This window comes from Salvelinus fontinalis, chromosome 32, assembly GCF_029448725.1.
Source record: "Salvelinus fontinalis isolate EN_2023a chromosome 32, ASM2944872v1, whole genome shotgun sequence".
In the NCBI taxonomy this organism is placed as follows: Eukaryota; Metazoa; Chordata; class Actinopteri; order Salmoniformes; family Salmonidae; genus Salvelinus; species Salvelinus fontinalis.
The window spans coordinates 25,518,978-25,540,348 of record NC_074696.1 but is presented as its reverse complement, the minus strand read 5'-3'; the positions used below and the strand labels follow the sequence as shown (position 1 = coordinate 25,540,348).

At 45.4% G+C, this 21,371-nt stretch overlaps 2 protein-coding genes across 27 annotated transcripts in view; both read left to right on the top strand.

The window, feature by feature from the left end:
• The window catches only part of LOC129830975 (focal adhesion kinase 1-like), a 163,294-nt gene that overhangs the window by 139,942 nt on the left and 1,981 nt on the right, over window positions 1-21,371 (top strand). For 16 of the 26 annotated variants that reach the window (XM_055893891.1, XM_055893892.1, XM_055893894.1 and 13 more), the window contains 15 exons: window positions 1,028-1,125; window positions 1,355-1,439; window positions 1,874-1,974; window positions 2,168-2,283; window positions 2,443-2,543; window positions 2,896-2,985; window positions 3,256-3,460; window positions 5,666-5,777; window positions 8,066-8,152; window positions 9,051-9,188; window positions 9,442-9,573; window positions 11,903-11,965; window positions 12,727-12,772; window positions 13,680-13,783; window positions 21,046-21,201. In XM_055893891.1, coding sequence (XP_055749866.1) covers window positions 1,028-1,125; window positions 1,355-1,439; window positions 1,874-1,974; window positions 2,168-2,283; window positions 2,443-2,543; window positions 2,896-2,985; window positions 3,256-3,460; window positions 5,666-5,777; window positions 8,066-8,152; window positions 9,051-9,188; window positions 9,442-9,573; window positions 11,903-11,965; window positions 12,727-12,772; window positions 13,680-13,783; window positions 21,046-21,201 — 1,634 coding nt within the window. The other 10 variants (XM_055893897.1, XM_055893896.1, XM_055893898.1 and 7 more) reach the window with 4 other exon arrangements.
• LOC129830979 (uncharacterized) lies at window positions 13,790-21,050 on the top strand. Its single transcript, XM_055893902.1, has 10 exons — window positions 13,790-14,804; window positions 14,846-14,902; window positions 14,944-15,000; window positions 15,042-15,098; window positions 15,140-15,196; window positions 15,238-15,294; window positions 15,385-15,441; window positions 15,875-15,988; window positions 16,373-16,486; window positions 17,116-21,050. The coding sequence occupies exons 1-10, from the start codon at window positions 14,656-14,658 to the stop codon at window positions 17,234-17,236; spliced, it is 840 nt and encodes a 279-aa protein (XP_055749877.1). The 5' UTR covers window positions 13,790-14,655; the 3' UTR covers window positions 17,237-21,050.

Below are 21,371 nucleotides of genomic sequence, written 5' to 3'. Positions count from 1 at the left end.
TTTTCACTCCATTCAAACCCCTGAAAAACGTTGAATTTGAAGTGAACAATCACTTTAATACTGTTTGCTGAAACCAAGTAAAATATCTCACTAGCTGTGAGATGAAGCAATCTCATCCATTCAGTACCAGAGTTCAATGCGTCTTCAATAGTGATTGTTCAATTGGCTTATTTATTTATTTTTCATGTTGATGTGTTTCTTCCTTGGTTTTTCTTTAATTTCACCATTGCTTGAACGTTTTGTTGTGAAATTCCATTTATAATTTAGTTTTGTTTGTTAGGTGTCTGTCTGAAGAGATTGTGCAATCGTCTTAATTGGATTAGAGCGTCTGGTAAATTACTAAAATGGATACAGTCAATCAAACCCAAGTATATCAAGTACAATGTCTGTTGACATCACCACAGCCTGATCATTTTATGTTGTAGTGTGCATGTCCTTGCCTGTTGGTGGGTGTGAATTGCCTTATACAGATAAATACAGTATTTCATACAGTATTACCATCTACTGCAGTGAAAACACAGCCAAGGAATCTTGCTGTTATTATTAACAACCAAAAAAGGCCTCATCAACACACACACACACAGATCAGCATAGTGGTGAGTCATTCACCCTGTAAAAGTCAGTGTAACTAACAGGAGTTATCTCTCCCTCCCCAGCCAGGAACTATGAGAGTCAGTGTAACTAACAGGAGTTATCTCTCCCTCCCCAGCCAGGAACTATGAGAGTCAGTGTAACTAACAGGAGTTATCTCTCCCTCCCCAGTCAGGGACTATGAGAGTCAGTGTAACTAACAGGAGTTATCTCTCCCTCCCCAGCCAGGGACTATGAGAGTCCGTGTAACTAACAGGAGTTATCTCTCCCTCCCCAGCCAGGGACTATGAGAGTCAGTGTAACTAACAGGAGTTATCTCTCCCTCCCCAGCCAGGAACTATGAGAGTCAGTGTAACTAACAGGAGTTATCTCTCCCTCCCCAGTCAGGGACTATGAGAGTCAGTGTAACTAACAGGAGTTATCTCTCCCTCCCCAGCCAGGGACTATGAGATCCAGAGAGACAGGATAGAGCTGGGACGCTGCATCGGTGAGGGACAGTTTGGAGACGTCCACCAGGGAGTGTACAACAGCCCGGTAAATAGTACTGTAACAAAGAAATAGCACTGCAACTGTCTGGCTAAATGCAGCCTAAGCATCTCCCCTCTCACCCTCAGTTCTCACGTGTTCCTTTCAATTCCACCCCTGTTACTGTCTAGCTAAACACATCTGGCCTCTTATTTAGGGTCTGAATTGTCATGATATTGTCCACTACCAGTAATGCACACACAAACAAATCCAATATTTTCTCTAATTTCTCTTCCAGGAGAATCCCACTCTAAACGTGGCCATTAAAACATGCAAGAACTGCACGTCGGACAGCGTGCGCGAGAAGTTCCTTCAGGAAGCACGTGAGTGTGCTGAGATGTAGTGCTGCGTCGCTGTCATGGGCCTGATGATGACTGCAGCTGCTGCTGATTGCCATGTACACACACACACGCTGCCTGATTGTACTCTCAAGTTTCTTTGCTCGCTGGGTTTACACGGTTCACAGACTGTTGAGGGAGGAATATGTCCTGTTTAAGGAAGCCGGTAACTGTAAACATTGGCTTCGTCACATATTTCACCCTATTCCCTACATATAAGGCTCTGGTCAAATGTAGTGCACTATGTAGAGAATAGGGTGCCATTTGGGACTCATATATTGACAGTGTTTGTACTGAGAACAGTGGCATTTGAGCCCCCATGTGTTAGACCTATCCCAGGGAGCGTTTTGTCTCTTTCCACTCGATCTAAACTGTTCTGTGAAATCCTCACACCCCTTTGTGATGTATGTGTTCCTCAGTGACCATGCGTCAGTTTGACCACCCCCACATAGTGAAGCTGATTGGTGTGATCACAGAAAACCCAGTGTGGATCATCATGGAGCTGTGCACGATGGGAGAGGTGAGGCGACCAGGAGTTTATTTGGATCAGTAGGTGTTGTTGAACTTCTTGTCATTCTTGTAATAAATGGGAGAACACAGAACACATTTGGGAACAGGGCCAAAGTTTCTCTATCATTCCTGCTGTCATCCCTCTATCTCTGTCAAAACAAAGAGGATATCTTGTATCTTATCAATGTTTTAATCTCTTCCAGTTGAGGTCATTTTTACAAGTAAGGAAGTACAACCTGGACCTATCAACGTTGATCCTGTTCTCCCACCAGCTCAGCACAGCTTTGGCCTACCTGGAGAGCAAACGCTTTGTCCATAGGTAAGACCATCACCCACTTTAACAGCTGTTATTTAGCTTTACAGAGGCAATATAATATTACGTTTTTGACACTTTCTAATATATTTTTTGGTGCTACGCTGTCAAAATACCCATGTTTTCCAGGATTCCTACTCATGGTGTATGTGTGTATCTCCTCAGGGACATTGCTGCCAGGAACGTGCTAGTGTCTTCCACAGACTGTGTGATGCTGGGAGACTTTGGCCTCTCCCGCTACATGGAAGACTCCTCCTACTACAAAGGTACAAACCACAGAGAGAGATAGAGGACGCTAGTGCCCAAAAGCCTGTTTTAGCATGGGCAGCGCCATAATGGGACAGATACGATGATGCCATGTCTATGGTACAAACATACGGGCTTCCAGGCTGATGTTTTACCACCATCTGCTGGTTGTGAAAGCTATTGCAGGCTATCAAAATGTTGAACTCCAGGGTAAAGTTTCCCCCCTTAGTACAAATCTGGATTAGCTTCCCCTCCACCAATCCTAACCTTAACCATTAGTGTGGGAAATACAAAACTGACCCAAGATCAGCATCTAGGGGAAACTTCACACTACTAAAATGTTGACAGTCTATTGCTTAACTGGGTTTTCAGCTTCCAAAGGGAAACTGCCAATCAAATGGATGGCTCCAGAGTCCATCAACTTCAGACGCTTTACCTCAGCCAGCGACGTGTGGATGTTTGGTGAGTTTGGCAGCTACAAATAATGCTTATCTAGCGATCAACACGCGTGTGTACGTGTGTGTGTGTGTGTGTGTGTGTGTGTGTGTGTGTGTGTGTGTGTGTGTGTGTGTGTGTGTGTGTGTGTGTGTGTGTGTGTGTGTGTGTGTGTGTGTGTGTGTGTACGCGCGCCTGTGTGTACGTGCGTCTGTGTGTACTTGCGCCTGTGTGTGTGTGCTTGCATTCGTGTTTGTGTCTGTCTGTGGTGTTATATCTAGAGCACCTCCCCTCCAGGTGTGTGTATGTGGGAGATCCTCATGTACGGTATCAAGCCCTTCCAGGGGGTAAAGAACAATGATGTCATCGGGCGGATAGAGAACGGAGAGCGTCTGGCCATGCCCCACAACTGTCCCCCCACCCTGTACAGCCTGATGACCAAGTGCTGGGCCTACGACCCCAGCAAGAGACCCCGCTTCACAGAGCTCAAAACCCAGCTCAGGTCAGTACCCCTGAGGGGAGAAGTTCAGGTCATGCCAGTGTTGTTTTACACACGTTTTCCCTCCTTCATAACTCTGGAAGAATGATATTCAACATTGCTACTCAAGAGGTCACTGTTTCATGTATTAAAGTATAGGACACTTCAGTAAAGTTTGGAAACAGTGTGGTCTCCGCTACTTAAGTTGTAGTCCACATAAGAGGCAACAGGTGGATGCCATATTCCCAATAGACCATTGAAGTGCATTGAGTGCTGATAATTCTTAGTTTCTATCATGTCAGTCAAATCCATGGCAGCTGGATAAAGTGGGATGTATGTAGTATTTATTTTAGTTTAACTGAAGCAAGGCCACAGACGAGGGTGTGTGTGGGTAAATTACTGTGGGTAGTCTTCGACTGCGTCCCGGATGGCACCCTATTCCCTATATAGCACACTACTTTAGACCAGAGCCCTTTGGGCCCATTTGGGCTGCAGCCCCTGTGTGGTGGATTTATTGCCTACCCATCACATGGGCCATTTGCCTTAGTATATAAAAATGTGTCTGTCTGTCTGTCTGTCCGTCGATAAAGCCCTACGGATGTGAGCCACTCTCCTGTTAACTTTAGACTCACTGAACTGTGACTCGTGTCCCTACTAGATAATAGTTCCCATTGGACCCATAGTCCCCACAGTCCCCATAGCCCTATGTTGAGCAGTAGGTATGTTTTGGGAGAGGGAGAGACAGAGGGAGAGTACTGTGTATAGTAGGTATGTGGTTGGTTGTCTGTAGAGAAAGGAGATACCTAGTCAGAAGCACAACAGAATGCATTCAACTGAAATGTGTCTTCCACATTTAACCCAACCCCTCTGAATCAGAGAGGTGCAGGGGGCTGCCTTAATCCACAGCGCCCGGGGAGCAGTTGTTGGGGTTTAAGTGACTTTGCTCAAGGGCAGAACGGCAGATTTTTCTACCTTGCTGGCTCGGGGATTCGATACCAGCAGCCTTTCAGTTACTGGTCCAACGCTCTTAAACCGCTAGGCTACCTGTATTTAAAGTCTTAGCTGTGTTTGGGTGAAAGTTACCATGTCACTGGATTAATTTAACTGTACGAAGATATGTCTGACACGTGTGGGTGTGCGTGTGGTTTCCTGTGTACGTGCGTCTGTGTGTGCCATCATGAGCGAGACTCTTCGTGTTCCATTTTGAGCTCTTGGGTACATTGTCTCTAGTCTAACCCATAGTAACACAACCTTAGATCCAGAATGCACCGGGAGAGAAAGGAAACACAGGGCAGCAGAGATTCCAGTGAGCACCCGTCAAGGCTCCTGGGATATCCACTTTGTCTGTTGCTGTCTTTGACCAATTAAGGGCCAAAGAGTAAGGTACACCAAGTTTTACTACCACTGTGAAGGCATTCATAGTATGTCTTAAGGACAGCGCTTCCTTACAATCGCCTCTCCTCTAGCCAAACCCTGGGTCGCATTCATTATGTACCAAACAGAAGAAAACTGAGTGAAACGGGGCCAGACTACCTGAACTTGTCCAATAAGAAACACTGTTTTTGTTATGTTGCGAAACGTTTTGCTACGTTGTTCCCTAATGAATACGACCCTGATATTTAGTTCCACAGCATCATTCTTCCCAGTCAATCCAATCCAGTGAAGGCTGGCTGGCTGATAAGCTGTCTGGCTGGGGGCCAACCACAACAGGCTGCCCAGGGCAGAGGGAGGAAGGAGGGGGAAGCTAGGGGAGGTGGATGGGGTGAGCTGGAGCTAGCTGTCTCTGATAAAGTGAGTTTAGTAAAACAGTGCAGGACTTACCAGGCTCCTGCTAGACTCTCACACACCTCCACTGCAGGCTGGGGATGTGACCACGGAGCTGGTGGTTCATCTGTTCTGGTGGAGGATGGGCTCTCAGAAGCATAAACTCTGGGGGATGAGCGTTTTCCTGTAAGGTAAATTGGATGTAGGGTCGAATGATGGATGATCAGATGATGTCCTTAATGGATTCATAGATGGATTTGGGAACCTGGCAACGTATACAGATAATCGATTTGCCCAACAAACAAAATAAATCACATCTGCAATGCAGCTCGTCTGTGATAGGAACATGATTGCGTTTCAGACGACAGTAATTGCGATGATTTTGTTGAAATGTTCAGTCTTGTTTATGAATTGATGTTAGGTGTGCTAAGCTGTTGTGTGTGTGTGTGTGTGTGTTGCCTGCAGTACTATCCTAGAGGAGGAGAAGGCCCAGCAGGAGGAGAGACTAAGGATGGAGATGAGACGTCAGGTCACTGTGTCCTGGGACTCAGGGGGCTCAGACGAGGCCCCCCCTAAAGTAAGAACCCTCCCCAACCCTAACCCCCCTAAAGTAAGAACCTTCCCTAACCCCCCTAAAGTAAGACCCCCCCCCTAATCTCCCCTAAAGTAAGAGACCTCTCTAACACTACCCTCCCCTAAAGTAAGAGACCTCTCTAACCCTAACCTCCCCTAAAGTAAGAACCCTCTCTAACCCTACCCTCCCCTAAAGTAAGAACCCTCCCTAACCCTACCCTCCCCTAAAGTAAGAACCCTCTCTAACCCTACCCTCCCCTAAAGTAAGAGACCTCTCTAACCCTACCCTCCCCTAAAGTAAGAGACCTCTCTAACCCTACCCTCCCCTAAAGTAAGAACCCTCTCTAACCCTACCCTCCCCTAAAGTAAGAGACCTCTCTAACCCTACCCTCCCCTAAAGTAAGAACCCTCTCTAACCCTACCCTCCCCTAAAGTAAGAGACCTCTCTAACCCTACCCTCCCCTAAAGTAAGAACCCTCCCCAACCCTAACCCCCCTAAAGTAAGAACCTTCCCTAACCCCCCTAAAGTAAGAGACCTCTCTAACCCTACCCTCCCCTAAAGTAAGAGACCTCTCTAACCCTACCCTCCCCTAAAGTAAGAGACCTCTCTAACCCTACCCTCCCCTAAAGTAAGAGACCTCTCTAACCCTACCCTCCCCTAAAGTAAGAGCCCTATCTAACCCTAACCTCCCCTAAAGTAAGAGACCTCTCTAACCCTCCCCTCCCCTAAAGTAAGAGACCTCTCTAACCCTACCCTCCCCTAAAGTAAGAACCCTCTCTAACCCTAACCTCCCCTAAAGTAAGAACCCTCTCTAACCCTACCCTCCCCTAAAGTAAGAGACCTCGCTAACCCTCCCCTCCCCTAAAGTAAGAGACCTCTCTAACCCTACCCTCCCCTTAAGTAAGAACCCTCTCTAACCCTACCCTCCCCTAAAGTAAGAGACCTCTCTAACCCTCCCCTCCCCTAAAGTAAGAGACCTCTCTAACCCTAACCTCCCCTAAAGTAAGAACCCTCCCTAACCCTACCCTCCCCTAAAGTAAGAGACCTCTTTAACCCTACCCTCCCCTAAAGTAAGAGACCTCTCTAACCCTACCCTCCCCTAAAGTAAGAACCCTCTCTAACCCTAACCTCCCCTAAAGTAAGAACCCTCTCTAACCCTAACCTCCCCTAAAGTAAGAACCCTCTCTAACCCTACCCTCCCCTAAAGTAAGAGACCTCTCTAACCCTACCCTCCCCTAAAGTAAGAACCCTCCCTAACCCTACCCTACCCTAAAGTAAGAACCCTCTCTAACCCTACCCTCCCCTAAAGTAAGAGACCTCTCTAACCCTCCCCTCCCCTAAAGTAAGAACCCTCTCTAACCCTACCCTCCCCTAAAGTAAGAACCCTCTCTAACCCTACCCTCCCCTAAAGTAAGAGACCTCTCTAACCCTCCCCTCCCCTAAAGTAAGAACCCTCTCTAACCCTCCCCTCCCCTAAAGTAAGAGACCTCTCTAACCCTACCCTCCCCTAAAGTAAGAACCCTCTCTAACCATACCCTCCCCTAAAGTAAGAGACCTCTCTAACCCTACCCTACCCTAAAGTAAGAACCCTCACCAACCCTACCCTCCCCTAAAGTAAGAGACCTCGCTAACCCTCCCCTCCCCTAAAGTAAGAGACCTCTCTAACCCTACCCTCCCCTAAAGTAAGAACCCTCTCTAACCCTACCCTACCCTAAAGTAAGAACCCTCTCTAACCCTACCCTAAAGTAAGAACCCTCTCTAACCCTACCCTCCCCTAAAGTAAGAGACCTCTCTAACCCTACCCTCCCCTAAAGTAAGAACCCTCTCTAACCCTACCCTCCCCTAAAGTAAGAGACCTCTCTAACCCTACCCTCCCCTAAAGTAAGAACCCTCTCTAACCCTACCCTCCCCTAAAGTAAGAGACCTCTCTAACCCTAACCTCCCCTAAAGTAAGAACCCTCCCCAACCCTACCCTCCCCTAAAGTAAGAGACCTCTCTAACCCTACCCTCCCCTAAAGTAAGAGACCTCTCTAACCCTAACCTCCCCTAAAGTAAGAACCCTCACCAACCCTACCCTCCCCTAAAGTAAGAGACCTCTCTAACCCTACCCCTGTCCTTAGGGGTATAATGTGACATTTCTGAGATGTTTACCTTAGATATCTTTAGGCACAGATAGACTAAAGTACTCTCATTTGAAGAACTAGTGCTCCCTGTCTGATGGGGATCACACACTGCAGAAGGTCTAAATGTCCAATGTGTTCCGTATGATCTCTGTCCCCCTCCCTGTGCAGCCTAGCAGACCTGGTTACCCCAGCCCTCGGTCTAGTGAAGGATTCTACCCCAGCCCTCAGCACGCTGGGCAGCTCAACCATTACCAGGTACTGTATTGTACTACTGCACTAGACTACTGTACTACTGTACTATACTACTGTACTATACTAACACTTTTACCACAGTTACTGTGTATTACCCATAGAATTAGAATGGGGACGCCTAGTTTCCAAGTCTGTTCTATTCATTCTATGGTAATACCATTATCATTAGCTCTCTGAACCATCCCATTTGTATTGATAATCAGGTACTGGCAATACTGGTTTAGTAAATGTGGTTTGTTTCTTACTTGCCAGTGGATTGATGTGTAAAGATAGAGAAAGTGCTCAACTCTATACTTTTGGGTGAAAGGGTGCTTGAAGCCAAAAGTGAATTGAGGGAGATGTGCCCGGCTTCCCCCTTTCTGAATGCAATAATATCTCCCCAAACGAAGTTATTTTGCAGCACTTCAGCTGCCCATAAAACATAGCTGACAGCAGGCATTTCCTGTAGCGCTTTTTCAAACTGCTGGCATTGTTGACTTAAGGAAGATTCCATCTGCTGAAAAATCAACTCTCTCAAATTCTGTTGTTATGGCTTCAAGGTCAACTCATTCTCTCCACTCTGTATTGCCTTAAAAGGCATTTTGAGTACCAGTATGCATACTTAAAGGTGATCTTTATGATCAGGTCAGTTATTATTAAGATGTTTATCAGCCAGTGCTAATGGTGACATGTCACATTCAGGCTCATACTTTTAGTCCCAGAGGTCTTTATGTCTGGGGGTCAATAATGATTTATTGCATTATACTGCCAGCGAAGTGTTTCCCTGTACCCTGAAATGCTAACTGGGGCCCAATGCTATATGATGAACAGCCTTGCCACACAGACAAGGCTTTGGTATCTTCACAATCCTCTCTCTAAACAAAATGGGCTTTTCACCTGTTGTCTGTCCTACCATATCCAGGTTGGGTACCCTGGCCCCCATGGCATGCCCGCTATGCCCAGTGGCGGGTACCCTCCCCAGGCCGGTGTCCTGGACCCCCATGAGACCTGGAACCACCACCGGCCAGGGGACGTCCCCATGTGGTCCCCCAACATGGAGGTGAGAGAGAGAGCTCCACATAAATATACATGTAGATTATTTTTACTATGTGCTTCTGCCAATTGTATAATGTAATCTCTGAATTTCATTAGCTATTGTCTGAGCTTGGTACATCTGTAGCAATCACAGACGAGGCTAAATACTAATGCAATATCCTCTCCCTCCCCCCCCCCCCTCTCTCTCTCTCTCTCTCTCTCTCTCTCTCTCTCTCTCTCTCTCTCTCTCTCTCTCTCTCTCTCTCTCTCTCCCTCAGGATGGAGGTGTGTTGGACTTGCATGGTTTGGGCCAGGTGCTGCCCCCCCACCTGATGGAGGAGAGGCTGATGATGCAGCAGCAGCAGATGGAGGAGGACCAGCGCTGGTTGGAGCAGGAGGAGTGCTTCCTGGTAACAGACCATTATTCACCCACTACTCTCACACACACACCATCCTGAGAGAGGGAGAGCAGGAGTGAGAGATAGGGAGGAGGAGAGACAGGGGGAGGGGGAGAGAGAAGTGGAGAGAGCAAAGGAAGGAGGGAGAGAGAGAGACAGACGCTGGTTGGAGCTGGAAGGTAGCTTCCTGGTAACAGACCCTTATTCAACCAGTACCATCTTCCACTCTGCGCTGGCTCTCTGTCTCTATGTTAAGAAACCAGCGAATATACTGTCAACCACACCTTGGTTTGTTTGGTAGAGTTTTTACATTAGGAACAGCACCTTTCATCCTCTAAACCTCACTAACTCCTAAATAGCAAGCATATGCTCTCTACATCATTCTACCACTATTGTCCATCACTTGATCCTTGTGACCAGGATACATACTCTCTCTACCTAAGATATAATGTCAAGACTAAATGACTGTAAAGCTCTAGTTATCTATTCATGAAACTGTTATCCAGTCAGTCTGCCCCAAAAGCATCATATCTGTATTCAGTCTGCCACTGACTTCCTCTTGTTGAACTGCACTGCTGGTTAAGGACTTGTAAGTAAGCATTTCACAGTAAAGTCCACACTTGTTGTATTCGGCGCAAATGACAAATAAAGTTTGATTTGATTTGACTGTTTAGTGGAGTAAACATCTGGATTTGATTACAGTGTCATGCTGGCTGGTGTTTTACCATTTGAACCTTCAGCCCCTCATCCCCCTTCTGAGTCGGTGCATTTACGTTTCTACGATCTGAGGACATTCAGATCATTGTTATTTTAATTCAGTCAAATAAGGCAGGAAGACAGACCTGTGACCACAGACTCACCTCCTGAGATAAATGCATGGATCAGCCAGCAGCATTCTAGAACACTCTCTCTCTCTCTGTGTAGAGCTAGACTGACTAGAGGAACGATGTGATGGTTAAAGATGACAGCATTGCTGCCCTACCTGCTGCTTACTTCATATTTCATCTATTTTTACTCTTCAATCATATGATCCATGTATACATTGTTTGAGAAATACGTTTTTAAAAAGCCAGTCGTAGAAAACATATGTTGATAAAGGATCAAATTTGTGGCCCTTGGAAATGTTTGTGTTGTTGTCACATCTAACAAGACAATTGCAGAGGACTTGAAATAGTTTTAAAGGGTGAGTTTAAAGTGATCTTAAACGGTAATGGTATTTGAGCAGCCAGCCACAGTGATGAGAGACAGTCCCTCCACACCCTTTGATGATCCCTCTCAGAAGGCTTTCCTGTGGAAAATCTGTTTCTCCACAGCCCCTGCCAGCCAGATATTGTGGAAGATGGGTGGAAAGCTCAGCCAGTGATGGGTTCATGCTGTTTCTCAGTCATAAAGATCCCTTTGGCAGATCTGGCAAACGAACGCACGGCACTGAGAGTCTTCCTTAGTATTTCCTTAGTGAAAGTTAAAAGGCTACACTGTCTATCTGTATGTATGAGGAGAGGCAATAGAGGGGAGAGGGAGGGAGGAAGGGGAGAGAGACAGGGACAGAGGGAGAGAGAGAGGGGAGGGAGAGAGAGAGAGAGGAGTCAGTGTGAGCCACAGAGCAAGAAGAGTCTGCTGTGGGATCAGTCTCTGCATGAATCTGTCAGGCACGTTTAAGCCTTCCTCCTCCAGCAACAACAACAGAAAACTCTGGTTGTTTCTTGTCTCACTCTGCCGATGGGACCACCGCTCTCCGCACAGCCACACTTCCACAGGCACCGAGCTCAGAGGATGCACCTTTTCAAGTCCTGCTTTGGAAAACCGGTACAGATCATGACTGGGAAGGAGTGGAGGTCATCTTGGTGGCTTTCTGTGTAGATATTTTTTACTACTGGTACTTGGCTGCCTGAAGGTTGTTTAGACAAGATGCTGCTGAAACACTGAGGATTTCTTCTATGCAAATAGTATCTGTGTGGTCTGTCAGGGTGCCATGAATCTTGTTTAGCTTGTAACTGGATGGATGATTGGTTGATTTGGTTTTGTTCGTTGGTAGCAAGCATCGATCTTTGAGGTAGTCAAAGAAGAATGAGTGTAAGCATAGCAGGATAACAGCAGATCAGTTTCTTACGGAATTGTGAGTTCTATTCTCTCATGGAACAAAACATGAAAGAGAATTCAGCAGTAATTCCATCTTGTTATTTTGTAAGAAACAGAAACTCTCTAGTATTCTATTTCAAGACTACTGTAACGATGGTTTCACTGATAAATCTAGTTGTTTAAATCTTTGAGGTTGTGGTTCTAAAAGGTGGTCAGCTGTAGCTAGCTAGTTCTCTGACCCTCTGTTCTGTGTTCTCGTCAGAAGCCAGAATCCAGGAACTCGCGGGGCAGCATTGACCGGGAGGACTGCAGTCTCCAGGGGCCGGTGAGTTTCCCATGGCCCACTGCTTGTTTGAGTTCATACCCCCAGAGGGATGGACCAGGACGCACACTGTCTCACACACAAACACACAGGAAATATTGTTTTTCAGTAAACCAATGTATTTATTACATTTTTCCATTTGAATTATAATACGAAATAGATTTTATCTGAGTTTTATAGCGTAGACCTTAGTAGTGCACTGCATGTCGTGGCTTGCTGGACAGTGCTTTATCTGAACCATCATAGTCCCCCTAGGCTGAAGTGTATTGGGACTAGGGAGGTTGGGAACTAAACTGTGGCTGCAGCCAGGCGTTTCTCATGCCATCCACACTCTCTCTCTGCTGCTGGATAATCTTTAAAAACAGGCGTCAGCTGTAGAGCCCCCACAAACCAACCAGACCCATTTACACAGTAATTACAGAAGTCTACTGGGCTGACTGGGTCTCTTCTCTAAGAAGAGGAAGCATTGGAATGCGAGGGGGAGAAGAAAACACCAGAGTGTGTTCAAATAGAGCGAGAGAAGAAGAGGGTTTCGGGGAGGAGCTAGAGAAATGTAGCTGGGTGAAACATGGCTGTACTTGGCTGTGTGCCTCGGAAAGGTCTGAGATATATAATGCTGCTACCCACAGAATACCCACAATAACACACAGACTGGGCCATGGGAAGCCCTAATCCTGAGTGCTGTTGGAAAAGCACGTTCAGCCAGCCAGAAAAGTGCCTATGTGCCTTTCTAATCTCTTGTTTGTGTTTCTATTTCCCCTCAGACGGGAAACCAACACATATACCAACCAGTGGGACTGGGGAAACCAGGTAGGACGATCATCAGCACAATCTGTCACTCCACAGGCTGGAATGTCAACATGTGTACTAAAAGTGACACTCCTCTGTCTCACACTCTTTCTCTCTCACACATATACTCTCTCACTCTTCCTCTCACACATACTCTCTCACTCTCCCTCTCACACATATACTCTCTCACACACATTTTTTTTAATTTTTTTTTTATTTTACCGTTATTTTACCAGGTAAGTTGACTGAGAACACGTTCTCATTTGCAGCAACGACCTGGGGAATAGTTACAGGGGTGAGGAGGGGGATGAATGAGCCAATTGTAAACTGGGGATTATTAGGTGACCATGATGGTTTGAGGGCCAGATCGGGAATTTAGCCAGAACACCGGGGTTAACACCCCTACTCTTACGATAAGTGCCATGGGATCTTTAATGACCTCAGAGAGTCAGGACACCCGTTTAACGTCCCATCCGAAAGACGGCACCCTACACAGGGCAGTGTCCCCAATCACTGCCCTGGGGCATTGGGATATTTTATTAGACCAGGTGAAAGAGTGCCTCCTACTGGCCCTCCAACACCACTTCCAGCAGCATCTGGTCTCCCATCCAGGGCCTGACCAGGACCAACCCTGCTTAGCTTCAGAAGCAAGCCAGCAGTGGTATGCAGGGTGGTATGCTGCTGGTGTACATATACTCACTCGCTCTCTCTCTCTCTCTCTCTCTCTCACACATATACTATCTCACTCTGTCACACATATACTCTCTCACTCTCCCTCTCACACATACTCTCTCACTCTCCCTCTCACACATATACTCTCTCACTCTCTCTCACACATATACTCACTCACTCACTCACTCACTCACTCACTCACTCATTCACACACTCACAAAAACATGAACTATCTTCCCTCTCTCTTTCCTCTCAGAGCATGTGGCCCCTCCTAAGAAGCCTCCTCGTCCTGGAGCCCCCAGCCACCTGGGCAGTCTGGCCAGCCTCAACCCTGTAGACAGCTACAACGAGGGGCTCAAGGTACAGCAACACTCACAGCACCAAGACAGCACTGTCTTAATGTCTTATTCCAGGGTCACCGTTACAACAACAAGACAACACTGTCTTAATGTCTTATTCCAGGGTCACTGTTACAGCAACAAGACAACACTGTCTTAATGTCTTATTCCAGGGTCACCGTTACAGCAACAAGACAACACTGTCTTAATGTCTTATTCCAGGGTCATCGTTACAGCAACAAGACAACACTGTATTAATGTCTTATTCCAGGGTCACCGTTACAGCAACAAGACAACACTGTCTTAATGTCTTATTCCAGGGTCATCGTTACAGCAACAAGACAACACTGTCTTAATGTCTTATTCCAGGGTCATCGTTACAGCAACAAGACAACACTGTCTTAATGTCTTATTCCAGGGTCACCGTTACAGCAACAAGACAACACTGTCTTAATGTCTTATTCCAGGGTCATCGTTACAGCAACAAGACAACACTGTCTTAATGTCTTATTCCAGGGTCACCGTTACAGCAACAAGACAACACTGTCTTAATGTCTTATTCCAGGGTCATCGTTACAGCAACAAGACAACACTGTCTTAATGTCTTATTCCAGGGTCACCGTTACAGCAACAAGACAACACTGTCTTAATGTCTTATTCCAGGGTCACCGTTACAGCAACAAGACAACACTGTCTTAATGTCTTATTCCAGGGTCATCGTTACAGCAACAAGACAACACTGTATTAATGTCTTATTCCAGGGTCACCGTTACAGCAACAAGACAACACTGTATTAATGTCTTATTCCAGGGTCACCGTTACAGCAACAAGACAACACTGTCTTAATGTCTTATTCCAGGGTCATCGTTACAGCAACAAGACAACACTGTCTTAATGTCTTATTCCAGGGTCACCGTTACAGCAACACAGCAACAAGACAACACTGTATTAATGTCTTATTCCAGGGTCACCGTTACAGCAACAAGACAACACTGTATTAATGTCTTATTCCAGGGTCACCGTTACAGCAACAAGACAACACTGTCTTAATGTCTTATTCCAGGGTCATCGTTACAGCAACAAGACAACACTGTCTTAATGTCTTATTCCAGGGTCACCGTTACAGCAACAAGACAACACTGTCTTAATGTCTTATTCCAGGGTCACCGTTACAGCAACAAGACAACACTGTCTTAATGTCTTATTCCAGGGTCACCGTTACAGCAACAAGACAACACTGTCTTAATGTCTTATTCCAGGGTCACCGTTACAGCAACAAGACAACACTGTCTTAATGTCTTATTCCAGGGTCACCGTTACAGCAACAAGACAACACTGTCTTAATGTCTTATTCCAGGGTCACCGTTACAACAACAAGACAACACTGTCTTAATGTCTTATTCCAGGGTCACCGTTACAGCAACAAGACAACACTGTCTTAATGTCTTATTCCAGGGTCACCGTTACAGCAACAAGACAACACTGTCTTAATGTCTTATTCCAGGGTCATCGTTACAGCAACAAGACAACACTGTCTTAATGTCTTATTCCAGGGTCATCGTTACAGCAACAAGACAACACTGTCTTAATGTCTTATTCCAGGGTCACCGTTACAACAACAAGACAACACTGTCTTAATGTCTTATTCCAGGGTCACCGTTACAGCAACAAGACAACACTGTCTTAATGTCTTATTCCAGGGTCACCGTTACAGCAACAAGACAACACTGTCTTAATGTCTTATTCCAGGGTCACCGTTACAGCAACAAGACAACACTGTCTTAATGTCTTATTCCAGGGTCATCGTTACAGCAACAAGACAACACTGTCTTAATGTCTTATTCCAGGGTCACCGTTACAGCAACAAGACAACACTGTCTTAATGTCTTATTCCAGGGTCATCGTTACAGCAACAAGACAACACTGTCTTAATGTCTTATTCCAGGGTCACCGTTACAGCAACAAGACAACACTGTCTTAATGTCTTATTCCAGGGTCACCGTTACAGCAACAAGACAACACTGTCTTAATGTCTTATTCCAGGGTCACCGTTACAGCAACAAGACAACACTGTCTTAATGTCTTATTCCAGGGTCACCGTTACAGCAACAAGACAACACTGTCTTAATGTCTTATTCCAGGGTCACCGTTACAGCAACACAGCAACAAGACAACACTGTATTAATGTCTTATTCCAGGGTCACCGTTACAGCAACAAGACAACACTGTATTAATGTCTTATTCCAGGGTCACCGTTACAGCAACAAGACAACACTGTATTAATGTCTTATTCCAGGGTCACCGTTACAACAACAAGACAACACTGTATTAATGTCTTATTCCAGGGTCACCGTTACAGCAACAAGACAACACTGTCTTAATGTCTTATTCCAGGGTCATCGTTACAGCAACAAGACAACACTGTCTTAATGTCTTATTCCAGGGTCACCGTTACAGCAACAAGACAACACTGTATTAATGTCTTATTCCAGGGTCACCGTTACAGCAACAAGACAACACTGTCTTAATGTCTTATTCCAGGGTCATCGTTACAGCAACAAGACAACACTGTCTTAATGTCTTATTCCAGGGTCACCGTTACAGCAACAAGACAACACTGTCTTAATGTCTTATTCCAGGGTCACCGTTACAGCAACACAGCAACAAGACAACACTGTCTTAATGTCTTATTCCAGGGTCACCGTTACAGCAACAAGACAACACTGTCTTAATGTCTTATTCCAGGGTCACCGTTACAGCAACAAGACAACACTGTCTTAATGTCTTATTCCAGGGTCACCGTTACAACAACAAGACAACACTGTCTTAATGTCTTATTCCAGGGTCACCGTTACAACAACAAGACAACACTGTCTTAATGTCTTATTCCAGGGTCACCGTTACAGCAACAAGACAACACTGTCTTAATGTCTTATTCCAGGGTCACCGTTACAGCAACAAGACAACACTGTCTTAATGTCTTATTCCAGGGTCACCGTTACAGCAACAAGACAACACTGTCTTAATGTCTTATTCCAGGGTCATCGTTACAGCAACAAGACAACACTGTCTTAATGTCTTATTCCAGGGTCATCGTTACAGCAACAAGACAACACTGTATTAATGTCTTATTCCAGGGTCACCGTTACAGCAACAAGACAACACTGTATTAATGTCTTATTCCAGGGTCACCGTTACAGCAACAAGACAACACTGTCTTAATGTCTTATTCCAGGGTCACCGTTACAGCAACAAGACAACACTGTCTTAATGTCTTATTCCAGGGTCACCGTTACAACAACAAGACAACACTGTCTTAATGTCTTATTCCAGGGTCACCGTTACAGCAACAAGACAACACTGTCTTAATGTCTTATTCCAGGGTCACCGTTACAGCAACACAGCAACAAGACAACACTGTCTTAATGTCTTATTCCAGGGTCACCGTTACAGCAACAAGACAACACTGTCTTAATGTCTTATTCCAGGGTCACCGTTACAGCAACAAGACAACACTGTCTTAATGTCTTATTCCAGGGTCACCGTTACAGCAACAAGACAACACTGTCTTAATGTCTTATTCCAGGGTCACCGTTACAGCAACAAGACAACACTGTCTTAATGTCTTATTCCAGGGTCACCGTTACAACAACAAGACAACACTGTCTTAATGTCTTATTCCAGGGTCACCGTTACAACAACAAGACAACACTGTCTTAATGTCTTATTCCAGGGTCATCGTTACAGCAACAAGACAACACTGTCTTAATGTCTTATTCCAGGGTCACCGTTACAGCAACAAGACAACACTGTCTTAATGTCTTATTCCAGGGTCACCGTTACAGCAACAAGACAACACTGTCTTAATGTCTTATTCCAGGGTCACCGTTACAGCAACAAGACAACACTGTCTTAATGTCTTATTCCAGGGTCACCGTTACAGCAACAAGACAACACTGTCTTAATGTCTTATTCCAGGGTCACCGTTACAACAACAAGACAACACTGTCTTAATGTCTTATTCCAGGGTCACCGTTACAACAACAAGACAACACTGTCTTAATGTCTTATTCCAGGGTCATCGTTACAGCAACAAGACAACACTGTCTTAATGTCTTATTCCAGGGTCACCGTTACAGCAACAAGACAACACTGTCTTAATGTCTTATTCCAGGGTCACCGTTACAGCAACAAGACAACACTGTCTTAATGTCTTATTCCAGGGTCATCGTTACAGCAACAAGACAACACTGTCTTAATGTCTTATTCCAGGGTCACCGTTACAGCAACAAGACAACACTGTCTTAATGTCTTATTCCAGGGTCACCGTTACAGCAACAAGACAACACTGTCTTAATGTCTTATTCCAGGGTCACCGTTACAGCAACAAGACAACACTGTCTTAATGTCTTATTCCAGGGTCACCGTTACAGCAACAAGACAACACTGTCTTAATGTCTTACTCAAGGGTCACTGTTACAAAAAACATAGCTTGGTTTAGCCTGGTCCTAGATTGGTGTGTGCTATCTTGCCAACTCCCATAGGAGGCTGTCTAGGAATTGGTAAGATGGCACAATAGATCTGGGACCAGACTACATGACTCATACCTAGGAGTTGCAGGGCCTAGAGTTTCTCCTGGTTAGGTCACATGGTCAGGAAAAAACTCTGAGTCTGAACCCATGAGTCTGTAACACCACCATGACGTTGTATGAGAAAGAGACCATTACTTCAATTTTGAGACGATGCATGTGCTTTTGACTGCTATGAGTTGCTGCAGCTGTTTCAAGCATGCTTTCTCTTTCTCACCTGGCCATCACCACTTCCTTTTATAAGTTCTTACATAAAATACGTCCTCTCAGTTATTCAAGAGCTGTGAGAACTTGTACCTATAGCCAGATTCAGAGCAGAATGGGATCTGAATGGAAAAGCTCTGAAAACATGTCAGTATTTCCCCTGGTTCACCAGGAGCCCAGGCGGGTAAAGTTGCTCCTAGTCGGCAGAACAGAACGGGGCTCCTAGATCAGCGCAGCTCTGAAGCCCTCTCTCCCCCTCTCTCCCCTCCCAAGTATCAGACAGCACAGAGCAAGGCTAGCACAACCCAAAGCCCATCTCTCTGACAGAGATGGTACTTAGACACATGGACAGATATAGAAATACACACTAAAGACACCAGTGGATACACAAGACACACACACATACACTTATCTGCACTTAGAACACACACATACACTTACATGTACAGTGCATTCGGAAAGTATTCAGACCCCTTGACTTTTCCCACATTTTGTTACGTTACAGCCTTATTAAGTCAAGGGGTCTGAATACTTTCCATATGCACTGTACATACCCAGCACCATGCTTGTCCATGGGAATCTAAAATATACAATGACTGTCCCAAAACAGAAAAGGCAGTTTTTTTCCTGGCAATCTATCATTCTCATGGGGGGGTTGGTGGTTAGATAAAGATCATCCCACCCCTACACCGCCAGGGTCGCGACCTTTCTGCCACACAGCCCCACCCAGACAGGCGCTGCCAAGCCGGCCCAGAAAAGGCCCACGGTAAAACCACACTTTCTGGGCTTTTAGTTTGGATCCTAGTTATGCAACAACCGTCCATTTCGAGAGAAGCCAGTGAATTGAAGACTGTTGGAATGGAGAGTGCTTTTTCTCTCTCGTAACTTTCCAAGCAGTCAGTTTGAAAGGAGACCCTTAGCGAGGCCGCTCTTCTTCTAGCTCTGAAAATAAAACCCAATTAAAACAGAGGCTTGTAGTGCAGTGGAGTATAGAGAAGCCCAAGGAAAACACAGTGCTTCCTAACAAGACAGACCCCAGTGAAATCCAAAGCTCCCTTCTCACCGTCTTTTGATCATGATCCTGGATCAAAGGTTTTAGACTCCCTGCTCAGTTGGCCCGGCGAAAGCTAACGTCATGATGTACAATACAGCAACTCTGAATACGATAGAGTGCAGACCTTTTGATCTTTTTCTCACTGCAACATCCAACTAGCACTCAGACCTTTATCACTTGAAACAGTATCTCCTGTTTCAGTCTATCTCAACTCTCCAGTAAAAAATGCCCATTTTCATTTTCCATTGCAAAGTGTTTTAAAACGGTGTGCCCTAATGAACACGACCCTATCTCCTTGTATTGTGTTGATGCATTGCATGCGTTGCCTCTTGCTTTCTGTTCTGCAGTGTTAATCCTTTCTCTCTCTTGTTTTCCCTGCATCCCCCTCTCCCTCCCTTGTTTTGCCTCTGCACCAACCTACTGTTGTTGCCCTTTAGCCCTGGAGGGTAAGAGCTCTGTGTTTGTCAGTCACTGTCTGACCACTAGGGAGCGCTCTAATAACACATTCTCTACCACTGTACAGGAGTCATCAAACCTTCTTAGCATAATGGCATTGGCCTTAAGATCACTTTACTCTCCCTGAATCCTAACCGTAACCATTAGAGGGGGCAACACAAACTGGTCTTAGTTCAGTGTCTAGAGGCGACTACTCCAGATGAGGCCACTTCATCCAGGCCCATGTTCTAAAACCAGTGAGGCTTGGCAAAGAAAGCCATAAACGAAGCAAATCATTCTAGTATTCAGTGGCAGTCATTTCAGTAATGACCAAATGACTGTATTGGCTTGTTTGTCAGTCACAGTACTAATGTCAAATGAATTAGTGGGAGAAATAATAAATATATTTAGGCCTCCATTGATGACTCTCTTCCCTGTGGTATGGTGTGATGCATGTTGGGCTGTGTAGTCATAGTTACCATTACTAACTGTTAGTAGATTATAGTACACCACCATCTGCCTCCTCTCTGGACCGTGGCGTGTGTGTTTGTCTAGATGTCTGTTTTGGGTTGTCCAATTCATCACACGTCATTCACAACCATGTTCAGAGATTGTATGTTCTCATATTATGAATCGAGTTACAGTAATTCTGGCAAATACTGTCATCTAGTGTTCACTTTGTAAACTACTTGATTAATCTATAAATTGCTGGCTGCTAGTGGTTACAGAAACAAAACCATTTTAGCTTTACACCACCTTGTGGTTCCAGTGGATAGGACAGCTGGGACACTTCTGTTCATGCACTCATCAAAAATCAAGTCAGACAAAATCACCTAGCTTATTTTCTCTAGAACACTGACACTCAATTGGGTCCCATTAGATCAGCATAATCACACTTTATCATAATAGATTCACAGTAGAATCACTCAAATTATTTGAAGGAGAAAGATTCACTTCCCTCACTATGTTGTATGTGAACCAACTCATCCCCATGGTGTGTAGATCCAGCCTCAGGAGATCAGCCCTCCCCCCACGGCCAACTTGGACCGCTCCAACGACAAGGTGTATGAGAACGTGACGGGCCTGGTCAAGGCTGTTATAGAGATGTCCAGTAAGATCCAGCCAGCCCCTCCAGAGGAGTACGTCCCTATGGTCAAGGTAAGGCTATAATAATATAAGCCATTTAGCAGACACGATCATCCAAAGTGACTTAGTACATTTGTTACATGTTGGTGGTCCCGGGAATCAAACCTACTATCCTGCTGTTGTAAGCACCATGCTCTACAAACTGAGCTAGAGAGGACATGAATGATACGTTTATTGTTGAA